The following is an 18,383-nucleotide window of genomic DNA, read 5'->3' as shown; positions in this document are numbered from 1 at the left end:
AATTTTGGAAGCCTAAGTATATCAGTCACGATGGTAATATTATACATTTTCAATTCTCTTTAAATCCATGATGTGTTTTAACCAATGTTACATTGCTATGGAAGATTCTTCGTTGTCTTAGTTAACAGATTTTCGTATCGTTTCATGTACTAGTTTCAAAACACGATAGTTACTAGTAATCGCTACGCTTTTTTCCTAGATGGGTTTGCATCTTTATTTCTAGCATAAGATGATTGGAACACCACATAAATTCGCAACAAAAATCCGACATAATCCAATAATTACTCATGTCACCAGACACTCTCATTTCTTTTTCACGCAAAACGCAAATATTCGCACTATAATAACAAAACGCAATTCTTAAGATCTATTTTAAACTTGTAATGTTTGTAGTTTGCCGTTAACTCGGTTGATATTATCTCTCCACTGCTCAAGACGGGAGGCGAGGGATTCCCACTGAGCGCGTCCAAATATACGCTGGCATGCTTGACTGTGAATAAAAATATAGTAAGAAAGAGGTGACAACATTTTAACGGTGTTAACACTGTGGGCGTTTGTATCCTTGGGTAAAAAACACTGAACGACCATTGCTCCAACCCATAAAGTATGGCATAAATGGTAACTTGTAAGCAGGTCAGAGGAGGTTATGAAATAGGTCACCCGCGTTACAGGATAAATGAGATACATTTACTCAATAATTCATGTTTCATCATTTTAATTATGTTTTTTTTGTTAATTGTAAAGATCGTATTTTAATGCACACATTTCATGAATGGCAAAAAAGTAGTTGTTGGACAAGGTCCTTGCTTATATTTATATTTATATATATATGCGGTATGTACAATACTATAGTATAAACATGTTACCTGACAATCACTTTACGGTTGACATGGTCTATCCTTCCTCTCATAAGTTTGCTTTGAATGGCTGGAAATAGTTCATACTTTATTGCAATTAGGAAAACTAGAATTTATATGATTTGTCATCCTTTAAATACAAGAATCTATTGACCAAGTCTTGTTACAAATAATTTGTATTTGCCATATCCCAAGTTACACGGCGCCGTGGCCCAGTGGTTCAGGCGCTTGCATCGAAACCAAGGTGTCCCCGGTTCGGTGCTCGGCAGCGGTACTAACACTGATCGGCGTATGTGTCCTTGGGCAAGACACTTAACGGACATTGCTCCAACCCAGCGGTCACTAATGGGTTGTCTAAATTGTAAGCCATATCAAATAAAAATCATACACAAAGTTGAAAAGTATGGTAACTCGTAAGCACACGAGGATAAAAAATGATGCCAACAATACGCGTCTGACTGCGATGCGGTGTCGCGGCACCGCACGCAAAAAGGACTTAAATGGGCTTTTCCGGGTGTTGGGGTAACGGGCCAAATCTGGCCTAAATCCCAGGTCCTTGACAAGGACCTCACCCATAAAGAATAAAAAAAAAAAAAATAAAAAAATCCCAAGTTACACACATGCCCACTGTCACATATATTTTAGCGGGATACATACTGTAACTAAATACACTGTATTTAAAAACATTTACAGTTATATATAATATTATTTTGCAGTAATGTTATTTTTATTATAATATTGTTTTTTTTTGTGACTGTAACTAGATAGCTCATTACACTGTATTTAATAGCATTTTAGTTACTGTTATCTATAGTAGTACTACTGTTTTACAGTTTCTTTTGTAAATATTTACTTAGTTTTGTCAGGTTTACACTCAAAACAAACCCCCATGCTCACTGTCCGGTTAAAATTCATGCCCTCGTGCCCACTGCCGGGCTTACATTAACGTGATACGTACCATCAATTATGAATTCTTCAACGTCATCTTCAGATATGTCAAGTCGTGCTATGATGTCATCAAAACTTATTTCTCTTGCTGAACCGAAGTTATCGACCAATGTTAGAAGTTGCATTTTCCTTGTGTTGCTTGTGTGGGACAAACCTTAACAATTAGGTCCAAGGTAAATATAAAAACCTTTTACGGTTACAAAAATTTGGAATAATTTGCACTGAAAAAATATGAAAAGTTTTTGTTTTTTTACCTATAGATTCAATAAATTCTTTGTTTGTTTCATAGAAATCTTTGTATTCTTTGATGTTTCCACTCACAAAGATGTTGAGAAGCTAAAATTGTAAATTTATATTACAAAGGGAATTAATGCTGATGTTTTAACAACTTAAAACTAGGATTTTAACTCAAGTAACGGATGGTAATGCCACTAATACAGAAGAAATATAAACCTCTTGTTTGCACCATTCAGTAGTGCTTGGTGTATACGAATGTGATGCAAATCATCAAGTGCTGGATCAAAGCCAGATTCACAAAACAGAATATAACCAGGCTATCATACTGTTGTCTGGGCGCTTTACCACAGTAGAGTAGATGAACAAAAAATAATAGTAGTTTAACTTAGTTCATATTGATAGATAAGAACCACTCACATCATGTAAAGGTTCACCTTCTAAGAATGTGACGGGTTTTAAAGTAAGTAGTTGATTGAACAAGTATGTGTTTGGGTCGGCTAATGCCTTCGTTATGCACCTGAAACAAGAAATGACTTTATTATCTTTAAGAAAACACAATACGATATTTGTTGAATAATTGATTTATGAGACCAAATCAATTATATATATATATAGTGGGGTGGGGGAAGATGGGACATTTTTGTCATATAATAACTGAGTATCCTAATATCCTATATATACAATATTACATAACTTTTGTATTTTAACAAAACTCCAAAATTGACCATTTTTTTCTTTCCAAAGCAAGTCGTTACAGATGTGTCCACTACTTCTTATACAGAATATGCAAATGTATCAAACCTAATGGCATCTTCTCTTGCTTTTCCAGCATTTTCCTCGGTATAAGATTGAAGTAAAGTGATCATTGTTTCAGCAGCTTCCTTGTTTCTCCCACAGTTCAATTGTGCTTCGTATAAAAGTCTCAAAACATTCTGTCGACCTTCTTCTCCTGCATTCCAATCCTCCAACCATGAAGATAACTGTGAAAAACAACATTTTGTGAGCAAATCTTATATTTTTTTGTATACATATTGTAAGATAGGTTGGTACACAAATGGGGTATACATGTACTGATGTACAATATTGTGGGTAAGGTCCTTTTCAAGGACCTGCGATTTAGTCCAGATTTGGCCCATCATTTCAAAACACAGGTACAATAAGGACTGTGGCAGTTAATAATAAAATGGTAAAGAGACAAATTAAAATGGGCTCTAATGGTTACTAATCAATTGGAAAAACTTTAGGGTTGGTCTGGTTAACTCAAACATTTTTTAAGTAAAATAACTTGTAGAGAGCTTACTTCTTTCAAGTTTGTTGGTACGAGGTGAATGCTTCTGCTTACTTTGGCAAGTTTTAACCAAGTAGAATATACTTTGCAGAGAAATGGCGTTTTTGTTGGATAACCATGGAACAGATTATGTAATCTAAAACATAGAATATCTTGCATTAAAACCACATATTTGCAAGGAAAACTTAGATATTACCTTAACTTCACTGTATATATGTGAATATTAACTATAAGTAATAAAATAACAGGTGGCCTTTAGCAAAGCTGCAGTAGTAAAATTTGTTATGCACTTTATTAAATAAAGTACATAATCCGCCATTGAGACTAGTTTAGGAGTAATCTTTTAGCTTACAAGTTTAAACTGACAGGTGCTTTTCCACTTTCAGCACCCCTTAACAATTGCTCACACAAAAGATCCACAAGCTCACATCCTTTGTCGATTGGAATAACAAATAGCAAGGAAAGAATGCTGTTTACCACTCCTTCGATATCTGCAGAACATAATGTATGGGTAAAAAAAAGCTTTTGGAAAGTAAGCTAAAAATGAAAAGTATGTCATCAAAAATATTTTACATGGTGGTTTTATTAGCATTTTGAACATGGCTTAATTTTTAGAGAATACAGAAATAAAATATGTTTCAGGTAACAAAGCATCAGGTTTAATTTGTTTAACCTGTATTTAAATAAGGTATTGGAGTTTTTTTTAAGGGTTCTGGTTGAAATACAATACTGTTTACAAACAATTCATGTGTTTAAATAGTAATTTTTTATTGTGAGTAACAATGTTGGCTTTAATTGAAGATTTGACAGTAAAATGTAAGTTTGTTTTACCTTAAGAAAATTAGAACAACAAATCAATAGATGGCCTTATTTATAGAGCAGCAAAAAAGTAATTTCAAATTATATTTTCAGTAACACTAAATACCTTTTCCTTCTGTGTCTTTCCATAGTTCTGCAGTCGAAATAATAAGTTGTTTGACATCATTGAACAAAACCCCTTCTTCCTTCACTTCAATGTTTTTACTTTTGAAATATTGTTGAAGCTCTGAAATCTGTAAACAAAGTCACAACCGTATTATTTAACCAATTACTTTCTAAAGTATTTGTATCCATATACACATTAGTAAGTGCTTACAACAGTAATATTATTGTAATGGAAAAGTTTTATTAACCAAAGAACAAACTTAGTATTTAACACCTTTTAATACTCATACGAACCTGATCGGCTTCAGAAAGGTCAATAAAAGCCGGTACACTCATTGTGCAGTTTATTAGTGATCAACTGGTGTCGGAAAGTGATATTACACTCCTATTTATCTAACAAAACAAACCTAACAAACGTCTTGAATTAAAAGTTAAAATGCACACGCGAGTCTGAATTTTATTTATTAAAACGGATAACATGTAGCAAGACAACGAAGATTTTGTATGTGGGGTGATTAAACTTTCTTTGCAGAAACAGAACGGAGTACTATATTTTCGCTATGATTTTGTATAAAAAATATTTTTTATAATTGTAAAAATGTATTTTTTATATTTTTTAATTATCAGTTTATTAATCAATCACTGAGAAGAATGCAATATCATCAGCTTTGAAGAAACACAGACAGCTTTAGCTATAATATTAAAACATTATTTTTTTATTCCAAAATGTAAAACCGTTTGCAGAAGACTTTATTCTTTGGAGAAGTACAACTCTGTGGTACTTACAATTTCTATTACTCCAGCTGGCCTTTGTTGCCAAGAACAACGCCACGCTAACATCACAGACCGAGTGACTGACAATGTAGTAAGACGGCGCATTTAAATTTGTATGTTTACGTCCTAAAACAATGTTTTGCAGATGGCCATGTATGAATCAATTGGTTAGGGTTACAAATTAACGCTTTTAGTCGTCTAACATAGCCTGCAAGGATGGCGGAAGTACAAAGACGGCCTGAAAATGTTGGACGAATTCTCGTTCAGGTATATTTCAATATCTAAAAAAATAATCTTCTCATTAAATTTTATGTTTTTTTAATTTATGTTGGATGTAACAGCTAGGCTACTTCATCACCACTCTTTCAACACTTTTATCCATAGCGTGTTGTTTTGCTGTTAAGTTCAATTTTTTTATTCTATGAAAAACATGATCTTCGCTATGGTTTTTAAAGAGATAAATGAAAATATTACGACTAGGTTCAGGAGGATCTGCACAACCTTAAAGAGCAGATGAGTGCAATGAAACTTGAAGGTTCAAATCAGATTGATCTCAAGTCAATTGATGATGCTCTAATGAGAACAGAACAAGGTTTAAAGGTACATGGAAAATTTTAATTGATATTTTATGCTGTATATTTTAGTCTATCATAGATACCCATTCTTATAAACAAATCTAACATTTTGGTTTCTTAAAAGTTACCAATCAGTGTAGTACGATTCTTCGGTGGGCCTGAATAACCTGCCATCCCATTTTTGACACCAATAGTAATTACCAAATCAATGTTTTAGTTTTTAAATGCAGTCACATAGTTTTGTTACAAAGAATAAAAATCCTACCTTATAATCCCCCTCATGTAACCACCAACCCCTATAACCACTAGCCTCTTAACTACCAATCTTTAGCACTTTTCACCAGCCTAGTCTGTAACATAACAAAGTACGAGGTAATGGGCCAAATCTGACCTAAATACCAGGTCTTAGACAAGGATCTCACCCACAAAGAATAGAAAACGTAACAAAGTATTTTTCCTGTTGCCAGAATAAATAACATTGTTCTAATTTCCACAGCAAAATGCTGAGTATGTTGTGAGCATGATGAACAATCAAGTGATGACTCTTCCAACTGTGGATGAAGGATCAAGAAGAAGCTCTCGTCCTCGTGCCTCCATGCAGAAGATGCGGGAATCCTCAGGTCGTCCACAACTGCATCCATCTTTGTTCCATGACTCACCTGGAGAGAATGTCAGTTTAAATTTTATCATTGTTTTATTTATCCTTAAATGGCTTGATACTGAAAGGGTGGTTGTGTTATAGTTGTACAATTGTGTAGCATGTGTTTAACCAAATATAAAAGGTTGTTGCTATCGTTGTTTGTATTTTTGTAAATTTAAATTATAAATTTTCTTAATTAGTTAGGTAGTGTTTATACAGGTTAAAATTGACTTAATTTAGATCTTCAAATACCAGAAATATACCAAAAATTGATTTGATCACTAATGCTTAAACAATTGATTCAACCATTTACCATTGCACAGTGCTTAATGCTTACAGCCAATTCCTAATGATTTGAGGTTATCCATGTTTATTATGCAGATAGAAGATTGTGAGTTAGTCAATCCAGTGCATATGATAGAGGTATTATTTTATTATAGTGTAAGTTTTTAGGCAGTTTAGTAAGTAATGCACATACAACAGAGAATACATAGAAATTGTGAAGAATAGAGCAGCATATTACTCAGCTAATACAAAGCAGGATATGCAGATACCATGTGGTTAAAGCTGATAGAAGTTTTAAAAAACTTTTATGTATTATTTTTGTTTTTGGATAGTTTTAGAGTGATTAGTGTTAACATGTGTAAATTTTGACAACGGCAGTTTATTTGTTATGTTTTTGCAACAGTTCAAGTTCCAACACATTACTTTTGTATTTGAATAATTCATAACATATTGAAAAAAATTATTAATTTTGTCATGGTATTAATTTTGTCATGTTTTCGTAACAGTTTCAACACAATCTCACTATGAAAGCTTTGCTCAACCCCGAGAATTTAAACAACAGAGAAGTTCTTCATAGGAATTACAACTTTACATTACCTGCTATTAAACCTCCACGCCAAGCCAAGGTAACAAAATGAAAATATTCAAATATCTAACCTTAAACTCGGCATAAACCTAAAAACTGACTGCTTAAACTTTATATTAGAACTAACATTTTCCAAAGAAATTATTATGTTTTTTTGAAAAACAAAAAATTATCTTAAAAAAATTATTTTAAAATCAAATAAATAGTATTTCTAATACCATTTAGTTTCTTACAAAGCCAAGATAACATATTACACATAACTATCCCAATTTATATCACTTTATCTTTATAAATTTTGTTTAACAGTTAATAAACCAGAGTGTTACACGCGGCTGTACAGTTGATCAGTTGTCAGTTTTACCTCGTGCTAATCGAACAGATCCTTCATTACCACCACCCTCTATTATGGAAAAGGTAACATACTAGTATTTAAAGATTATATATAGATTTGTTCACAAAAATGTTCACAAAAATATTGTTGTTACGCAGTTTTTACATCATTAATTAAAACATTTTAAACAAAATTTGATAAAGCTTTGCAATTTAATAAAAAAATTGATTCAAAAACAAACAAAATATATTAAAGTTTTGTGTTAAAATTTTTCGAAATTGGACTAAAAATACAGTTTTAGGGAAAATGATAATCTGGTGCTAAAAAAACAAAACCTGTTTTGTTGGTTACATTTTCGTAGCACTAGATTTTTACTGTACTTTACTATACAAGAATCGTTCAACTGCATGATAGCATGAACATCAGATTAGATTCGCGGAATTTATACAAGTTAGAGAAAATAAGCTCTATTTTTGCAGACATTTTTTTTATTTCGGCTCTTTGTTTTTTCAGGATGCTAAGAAAGGGATTTTAAGTCTTATTGAGCGTGGTTTGATTCCTCCAGCTGCCGAACTGACCCTGGATCCATCACCAGTCCACCATAAACGTGCACGACTACATAATGCAGAGGAAGCTACAAGGAAACAACTGCAATCTGAGTCAAGCGCAAGGGGGGGTAAGTTTCTAAAAGATAATTTTATTTATAAATACAAAATTTAGTTTTAAATTTAAATTCGCGGATCTAAAATTTTTAGTTAGGTTAAAATGCTCTAATTTTAGTTCTTTTATAAAATGTTTCTCTCTGGTAATTTTATTTAACAACTAAACTGCTATATAGTTAAAGGTTTATTTTTCGCCCTTTATCGTTTTCTTCATGTTATTTACCCAAAGTTTTGAGTCCACAAGAAATATATCAGAGTAAAACCCTATATCACTACTTAAATAGTGATGTTTATAAGATTTTGCATTTTTACCAGAAAATAATTCTTAAATCAGGGACAAATAAGAATGTTATGTTTCCACGCAGGGCAGTCATTTTTATTAAAATGTTTGCTTGAAATTTCTTTACCTGCTTAACTAATATTTACAATTTTTTTACGTACCCAATTTTTATATTTAAGAAATGTCCCATAAACCTTACATCGCAAGTAAAATAGTAGGATTTCATCAGATTTTCCATTTTTACCAGAAAATAATTCCTACCTATATCAAAAACAAGTAATAATGTTTGTTTTTTACAGAGGGCAGTCATTACATGGCATCTGTAAAGTTAGACTTATCTCATGATGGTCGATTGAAAATTAACGGCAGTGGAAATTCTCAAAGACTTGGAACATCAGAGGGAGCAATGACGGCATCAGTTCCCCCATCATCTGCTAACTATTCAAGATCAGCAGGTAAAACCTAATATCTAAAGTTATGCAACTTCTGTTTACTTATTTATAAAGCTTATTTATAAAGCTTATAAGTACATTGCACAATTGCTTTTTGCAACTTCTGTTTACTTAATAAAGTTGACTTATTTTACTTATGTATTCTATGTTGACTTAAAATGTTAACTTATGATGTATTATTGACGCTTTCCCCATAAACTTACTTGGATTTCATTTTAGTTAATTTGGAACTTTTATTTAATTTACCACTTTCCAGCAATACACTTTAAAACTCTGCAGTAAATATACTTGTAACAGTACCTAAAACTTTGCATAAAATATACCCTTAGTGATAATAGACTTTAATGGTCTGTTTGTATTTTAAATATCCTGTAAACCCTTTTATAGTCCATAAACAGTAAACACTTTTTAAAAACCGTATATTATATAATTAGTAACCATCTGCCTATTTATCTTTTCTACAATAAATGTGTTCGACCTATATATTTCATATTTTTCATATTAAAGAACTTCTTTACAGATGAACAAAATTATTTAAACCCTCTTTCAATCCAGGTTCTCCTCAGCTTCGCTCCGTGCTCATCCAATCCCCAACATCTAGGAAGAAGTCCGGTTATTCATCCACCACAGGAAGGTCTCCTCTTCCTCTTCGTGTGTTTGATGCTCCTCTCCAACCACTTGTAAGGACCCTGGGACGCAGAGCATAATTTGCATTATTTTTCAATATATACTAACATTGCCTGTTATTGTATATAGTATATATACACCAATGACCCACTAGAGATACCTGTAGTAGTTTACAATATCTGTGGTAGACCTTGGTACATTCAACCTAAGTTTGGAGATCACTGTTACCCTAAAATCTCTATTTATACAACAATTTAAAAAGCTGTCTGTAGCAATAAACTAAACTCATTCCACTTAAAATATATTACCTTAAAAAAAATGATTTAGTCTATTTTTCCTTTTGTACCATTTTCGTTTCTCATATACCTTTATACCTATGTACTATTTACCCTTTGTGTATTACCTTCAGAAATCAGTAGGGTGGGGAAAGATAGGACATCTTTTCATTCTGTTTTCTTCTTCCATTTGGTAGTAATCAGAAAATCAAAGAATTATTAAACCGAATTCTCACAACTTCCATAGACCGCTGTTAATTGTATAAAAAATGACCAGGATATTTGGATATTCTGTGCTAAAGGTGTTCCTTCTTCCCCCACCCTACTATATACATAACACTACTACATGTATATTTTTACAGCCTCCACCAGCCACCCCAGCACAGAAAGAAGAAGACCAGCACCAAGTTGTAGCAGCAGGACAAGGTTACAGTTTCTTTATAACCTCAGGTAACCTCCCAAGATCAGGTGATCCTGAGTTCTCTGCATTCCATCAGAGGTACCTTCTACAGTGGGGCTCAGTGATAACAATGGTTGCAAAGCTGCAGAAAGTTTTACAGGATTATGCAATCCCTACAGCTTATGTAAATGGAGATAGGTGAGTTTGGTAGAAAATGTGATGGAAAAAATGATAGTTTGTTTTTTGCTAATATGGCACTCCCAATGACAATTCTGATATATAATTAGGTTGCAGAAATATAAAATGAATATTTTGGTGTTAAGATTTATAGTTGTACTTTCCGCCTGCCTCTACGTAGAGGTAATGGGTTCAAGGCTCGTCGCTGCTACCATTATGGACGTATGTGTCCTTGGGCAAGACACTTAACGGCAATTGCTTCAACCCAGTGGTCACTAATGGGTTGTCCAAATTATCAGCCATACATAAAAAAGAAAAAGTCCCCCCCCCCCAATAAAAAATAATCACCCACAAATTAACATACATGGCAACTTGTAAAAAAACAAAAATAGAACGCCTGTATTAAAACGACTGTCTTTTTCTGGTCATGCGAGGATAAATAAAGTTTCATTTATTCAACCCTTTATTTTTGCGTCTCAACAGACTAGCTGAGTTGTCAAGGCATTATGAACTAGAATACCAACCAACAAGAGATGAATTGCTAACTGTACTTGAGAATTATGAAGATGTTCTCGCTATGATTAGCACCCCTGGCAGAAGGTTCCTTGGAACTGATGGACGCTATATCGCTGTATCAAAGATCCAGGCCACTTGGAGGCGATACAGAGACAGGAGAGCGTATCTGCAGTATAGAAAACAAAGGTAGGGTTTTTGTGTTAATGAATTAGAGGTTTTTTTAATTGAGATTGGGTGTTTGTTCCAATATATACCAATATAACTGTTTTAAAACTTCTGTCTTCATCAGTTTAAAAATGATTTTTTTAATTTTCTTTACAAAAGTAAGGAATAACGTAGCACAATATTTAACTGCATTTAAGTGAAAGATACTTTGTAAAAGTTTATTTTTAAGTTTAAGTTTTATATTTTTAGTAAAAATATGTTTTAATGATAATGTATTCTTCATTAATTTCAGTAACAATTCATTTTAGTAAAAATATGTTTTAGTAATGTTGTATTTTTAGTAAATTTATGTTTTATCAATAATATTAACATTATTACTTAGATGGGCAGCGGGTGTGATTGCTATATCATGGATCATGCATGTTCGTATGTCACGTATGAGAAAACGTCTTCGTCATATTCGAAGAAGTCATCTTGATAACTATAGAGCTCGTGGAAAGGTGTTAGGCTTTCATTTATTTCATTCATAAATATTTCATTTATTTTATTCATTCAAGGCTTTTTCTATTGATGGCTTAAAATTTTAATGCAGAGTTCCTGGCTAAGATTAAAACCTATTTAAATTAAGTGTAAGGCTGAACACTAGTTTTACATTTTTTTCAATATCAAACATTTTTTATAAAAGTTTTACTTTTAAGGTTCAATAATAAAAGTTGAATGGTGTTAACATTAATTACATATTTCGAAATTAATAAGATTTTGCTTAAACTGACTTGGGAATGATACATACAACTTTAACGTAAGTTTTATTTTATTCAGACATTAACTGTAGAATTAACAAATTCCAATATTTATGTAAGTGATTTTTCTTATGCACACTCGTTTTATAACGACTGTCGTTTCCAACCACGCCAGATAAGCAAGTTACATGTATTCATACAATTTTAACTTACAATATATTTTATTCAGACATTAGCTCTAGAATGGAATCGTATAACTTCATCAAGAAGAGTGATTGTTCATGTTCCATCACTTGGCCATCCAACTCAAATTAGATTTGGCATGTCCGGGTTTGATCGAAAGCAAAATGCTCAAATGGCTCGCCTGTGTGACCTTATAGGTAATTCAAACTGCCCAATCATTGTAGTAAGACAATGCCATTTGCTTTTCTAAGTAACATACTTGGTAACTCGTAAGATGGCATGAAGTGTATGAAACAGAACACTTGTATTTAACAACTGTCGTTTACCGGCCATGTGTGGATAAGGTTAGTTACATTCACTCAATAATGGTATTTTAAAAATATGTTTAATTTTAACACAACATGTATATATGTTTTTTTAAAATAATTTTAACATAATTTAAGCTTCTGATGCAGTACATGAGAGCCTCCTAGGTGTTGAGAGAATGGGCTTATTTATCGCCTAAATCTAGGTATCTTTGCATCGTGCATATTAAAATAAAACCCCTAAAGAAGTAATATATACCACTGTCCCAGTTTTTTCAAAATTTACCTGTTTATACTTCGGAAATAAGGAAAAAAATACTATATTTATTATCAGTAATAAAAAAAACATTGTAAAACCATGGTAAAAGTTTTTTTAATAAAAATGAATGCTGAAAAGTAAAGTAACTTTTAACTCAAAATTAACAAAACATTGTTTCTACTGATGTAAATGTCCACTTTGTCATAATAATAAACTTATGTGTAATTTGGCCTTGGTAAAAAACAAAACAGATTTAGTATTAAAATGTAAACAAAGAAAAAATTGGTTATAACGGATACAAATGTCCACATTTGTATAAAAATATACCTATGTGTAATTTGGCCTTGGTATACAAATAAAGCCCTAATTCAGTGTCAAAAATATTCATAGAAAAACATTGTTTTTCAAAAATGCAAATGTCTATATTTGTGTAATAATAAATCTATGTGTAAATTAGCCGTAGTATAAAAATAAAACAGGTTGAGTATAAAAAACAAATATAGAAAAACTGTTTTTTCCCAGATACAAATGTTGAAGTGATTTACGTATCGCCTGTGGAAGTTTTGGAAGAACTTCAGCAATATTATTGCAAGCTGTTGGGGTTAAAGGGGGCAGTGGAAGAGGCAGACCCAGAAAAAGTTGGCGATTTATCCACAAGATTTACCATCGTTACACCAGAGGCACTCAACAAATTTCCTGTAAGTTATTATCTGTTTTATTTTTTAGCGCTTATTTTGATTTTTCAGTCAGGATTTTTTGTTATTTTTTAAATAATTTTTTTACTTTTTAGCATTCATTATTATTACAAGAAAAAAATATGCTGTTTTTATTTTACTAGTGAATATAGCATTTTTACGTATAAGCCTACCTACACTCAGGTGTATTACCATAAATAATGGCAATTGTATTCTATTATTTAACTACAGATACAAGACTATAATAGTAACTAAGATACAATAATATTTAACAGTGACTACAGATACAATATTGTTTAATAGTAAATACAGTTATATTGTCATTTAACAGTAACTACAGATAAAATAATATTTAACAATATTTTCAGACCCACCATATGTGTTTGGCTTCCTTGCTTAAATACAGTCCATGTGCATTGTCACGTATTAAGAAGTTAATTGCTGGAAGAGATGCATATTATGTGCCTGGGGTGATCCATAAAGATGATATCTCAGTAGCTGATGAACTCAATATACCAATCCTTGGATGTGAACCAGAGGTAAACACAATTAATGTGTAATTTTTTGTTAACATTTTGAGCAACTGGATTAGCTTGGCGCCGTGGTGAAGTGGTTAGCGCACCTGCCTCTAACCTAGAGGTAGTGGGTTCAAGGCTCGTCGCTGCTATCATTATGGGCGTATGTCCTTGCGCAAGACACTTATAACGGAAATTGTTCCAACCCAGTGGTCACTAATGGGTTGTCCAAATTATTAATATAATAAAACACTAATTTAAATATATATTTTTTTAATAATTTGCAAACTTTTTCTGTCTCCCAGATCTGCCATCTGTACAGCAGTAAATCTGGCGGACGTCGTGTGTTTGCTGCCGCTGATGCAACAGCCCCACCTGGTGACCATGATGTGTACTCGGCACAGCAGCTTCACGAGTCAATGGCGAGACTCATATGCGAGAACCCATACGTTACCAAGTGGTTGATGAAAATTGATTCTGGTTTTGATGGAAGGTCCATTGCTTATATTGAAGTTAACAAGTAAGTGATTTATTCTAAAATTTTAGAACAGCATTTCTTTAAAAACTCTTACTTATATATACATAATATATTAATATAAACATTGTTTCCAGGTGTATGGTAATTGTAAAACAGACTTACTGGCAATTTATTATGTGCCTCTGTTTTAAAGTCTATTTACCGCTCAAAGTACTTTTAGGCAGCAGGATAAAAAGAAATTGATATACAGTATGTCAAACAGTGGCATTTTATTGAAGTGCCAAAAAGCTCTTTTCTACTACAGATATGCTTAACAACAACAAGTAATATATACAAAAATCGCTTTTTAGATTTTAAATGTTTTTAAAAGGTATAGTTCAGTATTTTAGGTTTAATACTTGTATACATTTTCAGGCACCTTCCATGTTATTTATGGATGCTTAGAGAAAGTAGAAGATATGGGGACAAGTGGAGCAAAAAATGGGCTCAGGTGAGAGCTAAATTTATCTATTAAGCGGCAGCACCTTTATTTACGCATCTCATATTTATTATTTAAAAAAAATGCTTTGTGAAATTGACATATACCAAGCAGTATCAGGTTTTGGTAATTTATCAGTATCTTTTACACAGGATGCTGCATACACCAAGGTGTTATGTGAGCTTCCAGATGCACTGGACAACTTTGCTTGCCCTGCCAACAAAGATGTTTTTCCAACATGGGTGGATTTTCTTGATGCTTTTCTTGGCCAGGTAAACTAATTACTCCCGGCGCCGTGGCGTAGTGGTTAGCGCGCCTGCCTCTAACCCAGAGGTAATGGGTTCAAGGCTCGTCGCTGCTACCATTGTGGGCGTATGTGTCCTTGGGCAAGACACTTAACGGCAATTGCTCCAACCCAGTGGTCACCAATGGGTTGTCCAAATTATCAGCCATACATAAAAATGAAAAAAATCCAAAAAAAATAATCACCCACAAAGTAACATACTTGGTAACTCGTAAGCTGGCGCGAGGTGCACACCCGTGTTATAACGACTGTCGTTTTCCGGCCACGCGAGAATAAAGTAAGTTACATTCATTCATTCATTCATTCATACTCAACATTTGATCTTCGAAAAATGTAAAAAAAGACAAATTTCTGATAAAACCTTCAGCCCGTTTATTTCTTCTATATGAAACTAATGAAAATCTTCTTTTTGTAGTTTAAGGTTGAAATTCGTTGAAGGTTATATTGTAGTTTTAATTTAAAAGTAATACTGTATTGGAGATATTGTAGTTTTAGATTAAAGGTTATATTTTAGTTTATAGTTAGGGTTATACAGTAGTTTCATATTAAAACCAAATGTATGGTAACTGTATAATCACTATTAACACTATTTCTTTATTTTCAGGGTGGTATTATTGAAGCTTACCCACCAACAGAGAGCGTGACATGTTTGACAATTGATATGTTGATTGATCCAACTGGTAAAATGCACATGACGTCATGTGGGGATCAGATTCATGCTGAGAATACATTTCGTTGCTGGGGGACTTCTGTTCCACAAGTGAGGACAATGAAATTTGTAACTAATTTAAAATGCAATTATATTTGTGCTTCATTTATAAATTTTATAGTCTTATATTTATGTCTGTGAATTTAAAAGTTTTTGTTTCTGTAAAAAAATAATTTTAAAAAGTTTTCATTGAGTACTAGTACACAATATGAAAAATTTTTACATCTGTTTTGTTATGAGTAATATGTGTGTTGGTCATTATTTAAAAAAAATATTTATAAGTCATATTAACTTTTACTACAGTTTATATTAGGTTTTACAATTACATGCAGGCATCTGTTGAGCCAGCTGTATTCAATGATGTTTCAATGCGAATAGCTGAAGCATGCAGAGCAAGAGGAGTTATCGGATACTTTTCAATTGATTATGTTACCTTTATTGATCCAGTTACATACAAGCAAACTTTATGGGCAACTGACTTAACATTAGCTTACAGGCAAGTTGCAAATAAGAAATAATGTTGGAAAATAGGTAGCTAAAATTATTTATTTGTCTTTGTAAAGTAGAAGAACCGGTGATGTGAATGAATTAATGTAACTTAGTTATTCCCATATACCAGGCAATGGCAGTCATTACATCTTGTCCAGTCTTATATGCATTTTTAACACAGGTCATATAACTTTGTTGGTAATTATATTATAATGGATTTTTTAACTTTTTTATGTATGGCCATAAGGTATTAAGTGTTTTACTGGAAGAACATAAACAATGGCACCAACGAGCCTTAAACCCATAACCTCTTATCTAGTGCTCTATTCACTTTGGGATTGGACTTAATATTAATTCCTAATATTATATAAACATGTACATACCTAACTAAAAAATGATTATTTGATCAGTGACCAAATGGCGATGACTCAAATGTTGTTGTTCGTTACTGGAGGTAAATTAGACGCAGCTGAAGGTCGTCTTGTTGTTCCCCCTCCTCCTAAACCTAAGCAAGCAAGGTTCCGAAAAAGGGATGACGACAAGGACAAATTGGTATGGTTGTGTTTTATGTAAGAGTACTTGAATCAAAGTGATATAAACTATTCAAATTTTTTCAAAAGAATCAAAAAATTGTGAAAAAACTTGTGTTTTCTTAAACTCAAGAAAAATATATTTTATAAAAACTTAAGAAATTTTGATTTTTTTATGATTAATCTGTTTTCTATACAGTGAATTTCATTTATTTTAAAGAAGTACTCGAAAAAAACTATTAATATATAGTTTTTGTTTACATGTTTATGTGTTTGTTGATCAAACAATTTACTTTATAGCCTCCTCCAAACTTAACAAGATTCAGTGTTATGAGTACCAACCTTGTACATACCAACATGGCTGTTGTGCATTACAGTGTCTTCTTTCAGGTCAGTTTCAGTATGCTAAGTTTATATTACACATTATTTATGTAACATAATTTTACAACCTTGATTTTACTAATTTTTCTTCTGATTAAAACTTTAATATTGTTTAATTAAATGTTGTGTATTTCTTTACATTTCATCTATAAGTGAGTTTTAAAAACTATTGTTTTACTGTTACTACCTGTTTTTTCCTTCTTTAAAACTTTTTCATGTTATCGCGAAGTGACAAAAATCATTCATTTATGAACAACTTTTGAAAAATTATAATTCGACTAATGGTTTATTATTACGAAAGATTTTGTTTAATGATAATCAAATTAATGGATTATAGATGTGTCGAGCACATGGTATAGGGTTTGATATTAAAGAGCGTCAAGGTACAGTCTTTACGTTGGTCGATTCTTCGAAGCGAGAAGAGCTTGGAATGCTGTAAGTTTATTTTCTGCATAAGGTTTTCCTGTATAAATTGCTATAAATATTTACTGTTGTTGATGCCAGATATATTGGAATTAATGCTTATTAAGTCCTTACCTAAATTGATCATTTTTTTTCTTCTAAATTTAAAAAAATTGAGTTAATATTCTTGCTGTTATATTTTTGAATTTAGGTATGTTTAGTTTTACCTAACTTTTTCAATTTTTTTTCCTGAAAAATTTTGAAATTTTGTGTTAATTTATTAATGTAACTTTTTCAACAGTTCTGTTGGTGAAGATCTTCCGAGTGCACTTGCCTCTTTTGCTCGTAACCTCACAGTTATCCACCAAGAAATATCTGCTCCAAACATGCAGGGCAGAACAAATTTCAAAGCAGCTGTTGATGACATTGAAATTATTTTGGGAACAACAGCTCAGAATGAAAAAGAGGACGAAAAAGAGAACAAAAACTTATCAGCATGATTTTATCTGTTTCATTTCATGACGTATTAATATTTATGTTAAGTTACACTGTGTATGTCGTTTTGCGATTTTTACTTGAGTGTAAATTTATAATTGCATGCTAAATGTTGGCCTATTCTGTTCATTTACCTGTTCCAATTTGCATTCGTCCATTTTATTGCGTATTCCAATCCATTAAATTACCTGTTTTTATTTTGCGTTGATATTTTTAATGGTTTATAGAGATTTATAGAGAGCAAAGTTGACTTGATAAGAACAAGGCACAGATCAGAACAAAATGTTTATGTAAACCTTTATGCACTGTCAAATAAATAAGTAAAATTTATTATTAAAATTATATTTTTAAACTGCCATCTCTCTCTATAAGATATCCATTGTCTATTATTCCATGCCTTGGTAAGTCTGCCTTCTTCACC

At 32.2% G+C, this 18,383-nt stretch overlaps 2 protein-coding genes across 2 annotated transcripts; one reads left to right on the top strand and one right to left on the bottom strand.

Annotated features, from left to right (window-relative positions):
* Positions 1 to 188: 188 nt before the first annotated feature.
* LOC149736652 (eukaryotic translation initiation factor 3 subunit M-like) lies at positions 189 to 4,710 on the bottom strand. Its single transcript, XM_089877326.1, has 10 exons — positions 4,549 to 4,710; positions 4,256 to 4,382; positions 3,683 to 3,821; positions 3,343 to 3,466; positions 2,844 to 3,022; positions 2,460 to 2,559; positions 2,060 to 2,141; positions 1,816 to 1,959; positions 867 to 927; positions 189 to 490 (listed from the first exon to the last, which is right to left on the bottom strand). Exons 1-10 carry the CDS (start codon positions 4,588 to 4,590, stop codon positions 373 to 375), a joined length of 1,116 nt encoding a protein of 371 aa, XP_089733452.1. The 5' UTR covers positions 4,591 to 4,710; the 3' UTR covers positions 189 to 372.
* A 131-nt stretch (positions 4,711 to 4,841) lies between these two features.
* LOC149736651 (IQ domain-containing protein H-like) lies at positions 4,842 to 18,164 on the top strand. The gene is made up of 24 exons (XM_089877258.1): positions 4,842 to 5,119; positions 5,174 to 5,295; positions 5,509 to 5,628; positions 6,100 to 6,273; positions 7,035 to 7,154; positions 7,421 to 7,528; positions 7,959 to 8,121; positions 8,687 to 8,842; positions 9,395 to 9,519; positions 10,104 to 10,339; positions 10,802 to 11,020; positions 11,382 to 11,499; positions 11,969 to 12,119; positions 13,009 to 13,184; positions 13,550 to 13,720; positions 14,002 to 14,216; positions 14,589 to 14,664; positions 14,805 to 14,924; positions 15,561 to 15,716; positions 15,998 to 16,161; positions 16,565 to 16,706; positions 16,985 to 17,074; positions 17,403 to 17,500; positions 17,769 to 18,164. Exons 2-24 carry the CDS (start codon positions 5,245 to 5,247, stop codon positions 17,965 to 17,967), a joined length of 3,348 nt encoding a protein of 1,115 aa, XP_089733384.1. The 5' UTR covers positions 4,842 to 5,119; positions 5,174 to 5,244; the 3' UTR covers positions 17,968 to 18,164.
* The last annotated feature ends 219 nt before the right edge of the window (positions 18,165 to 18,383 follow it).

The sequence above is a fragment of the Ciona robusta genome, chromosome 4, assembly GCF_009617815.1.
Source record: "Ciona robusta chromosome 4, ASM961781v2".
Lineage (NCBI taxonomy): Eukaryota > Metazoa > Chordata > Ascidiacea > Phlebobranchia > Cionidae > Ciona > Ciona robusta.
This window is presented reverse-complemented; position numbering and strand designations above follow the sequence as displayed.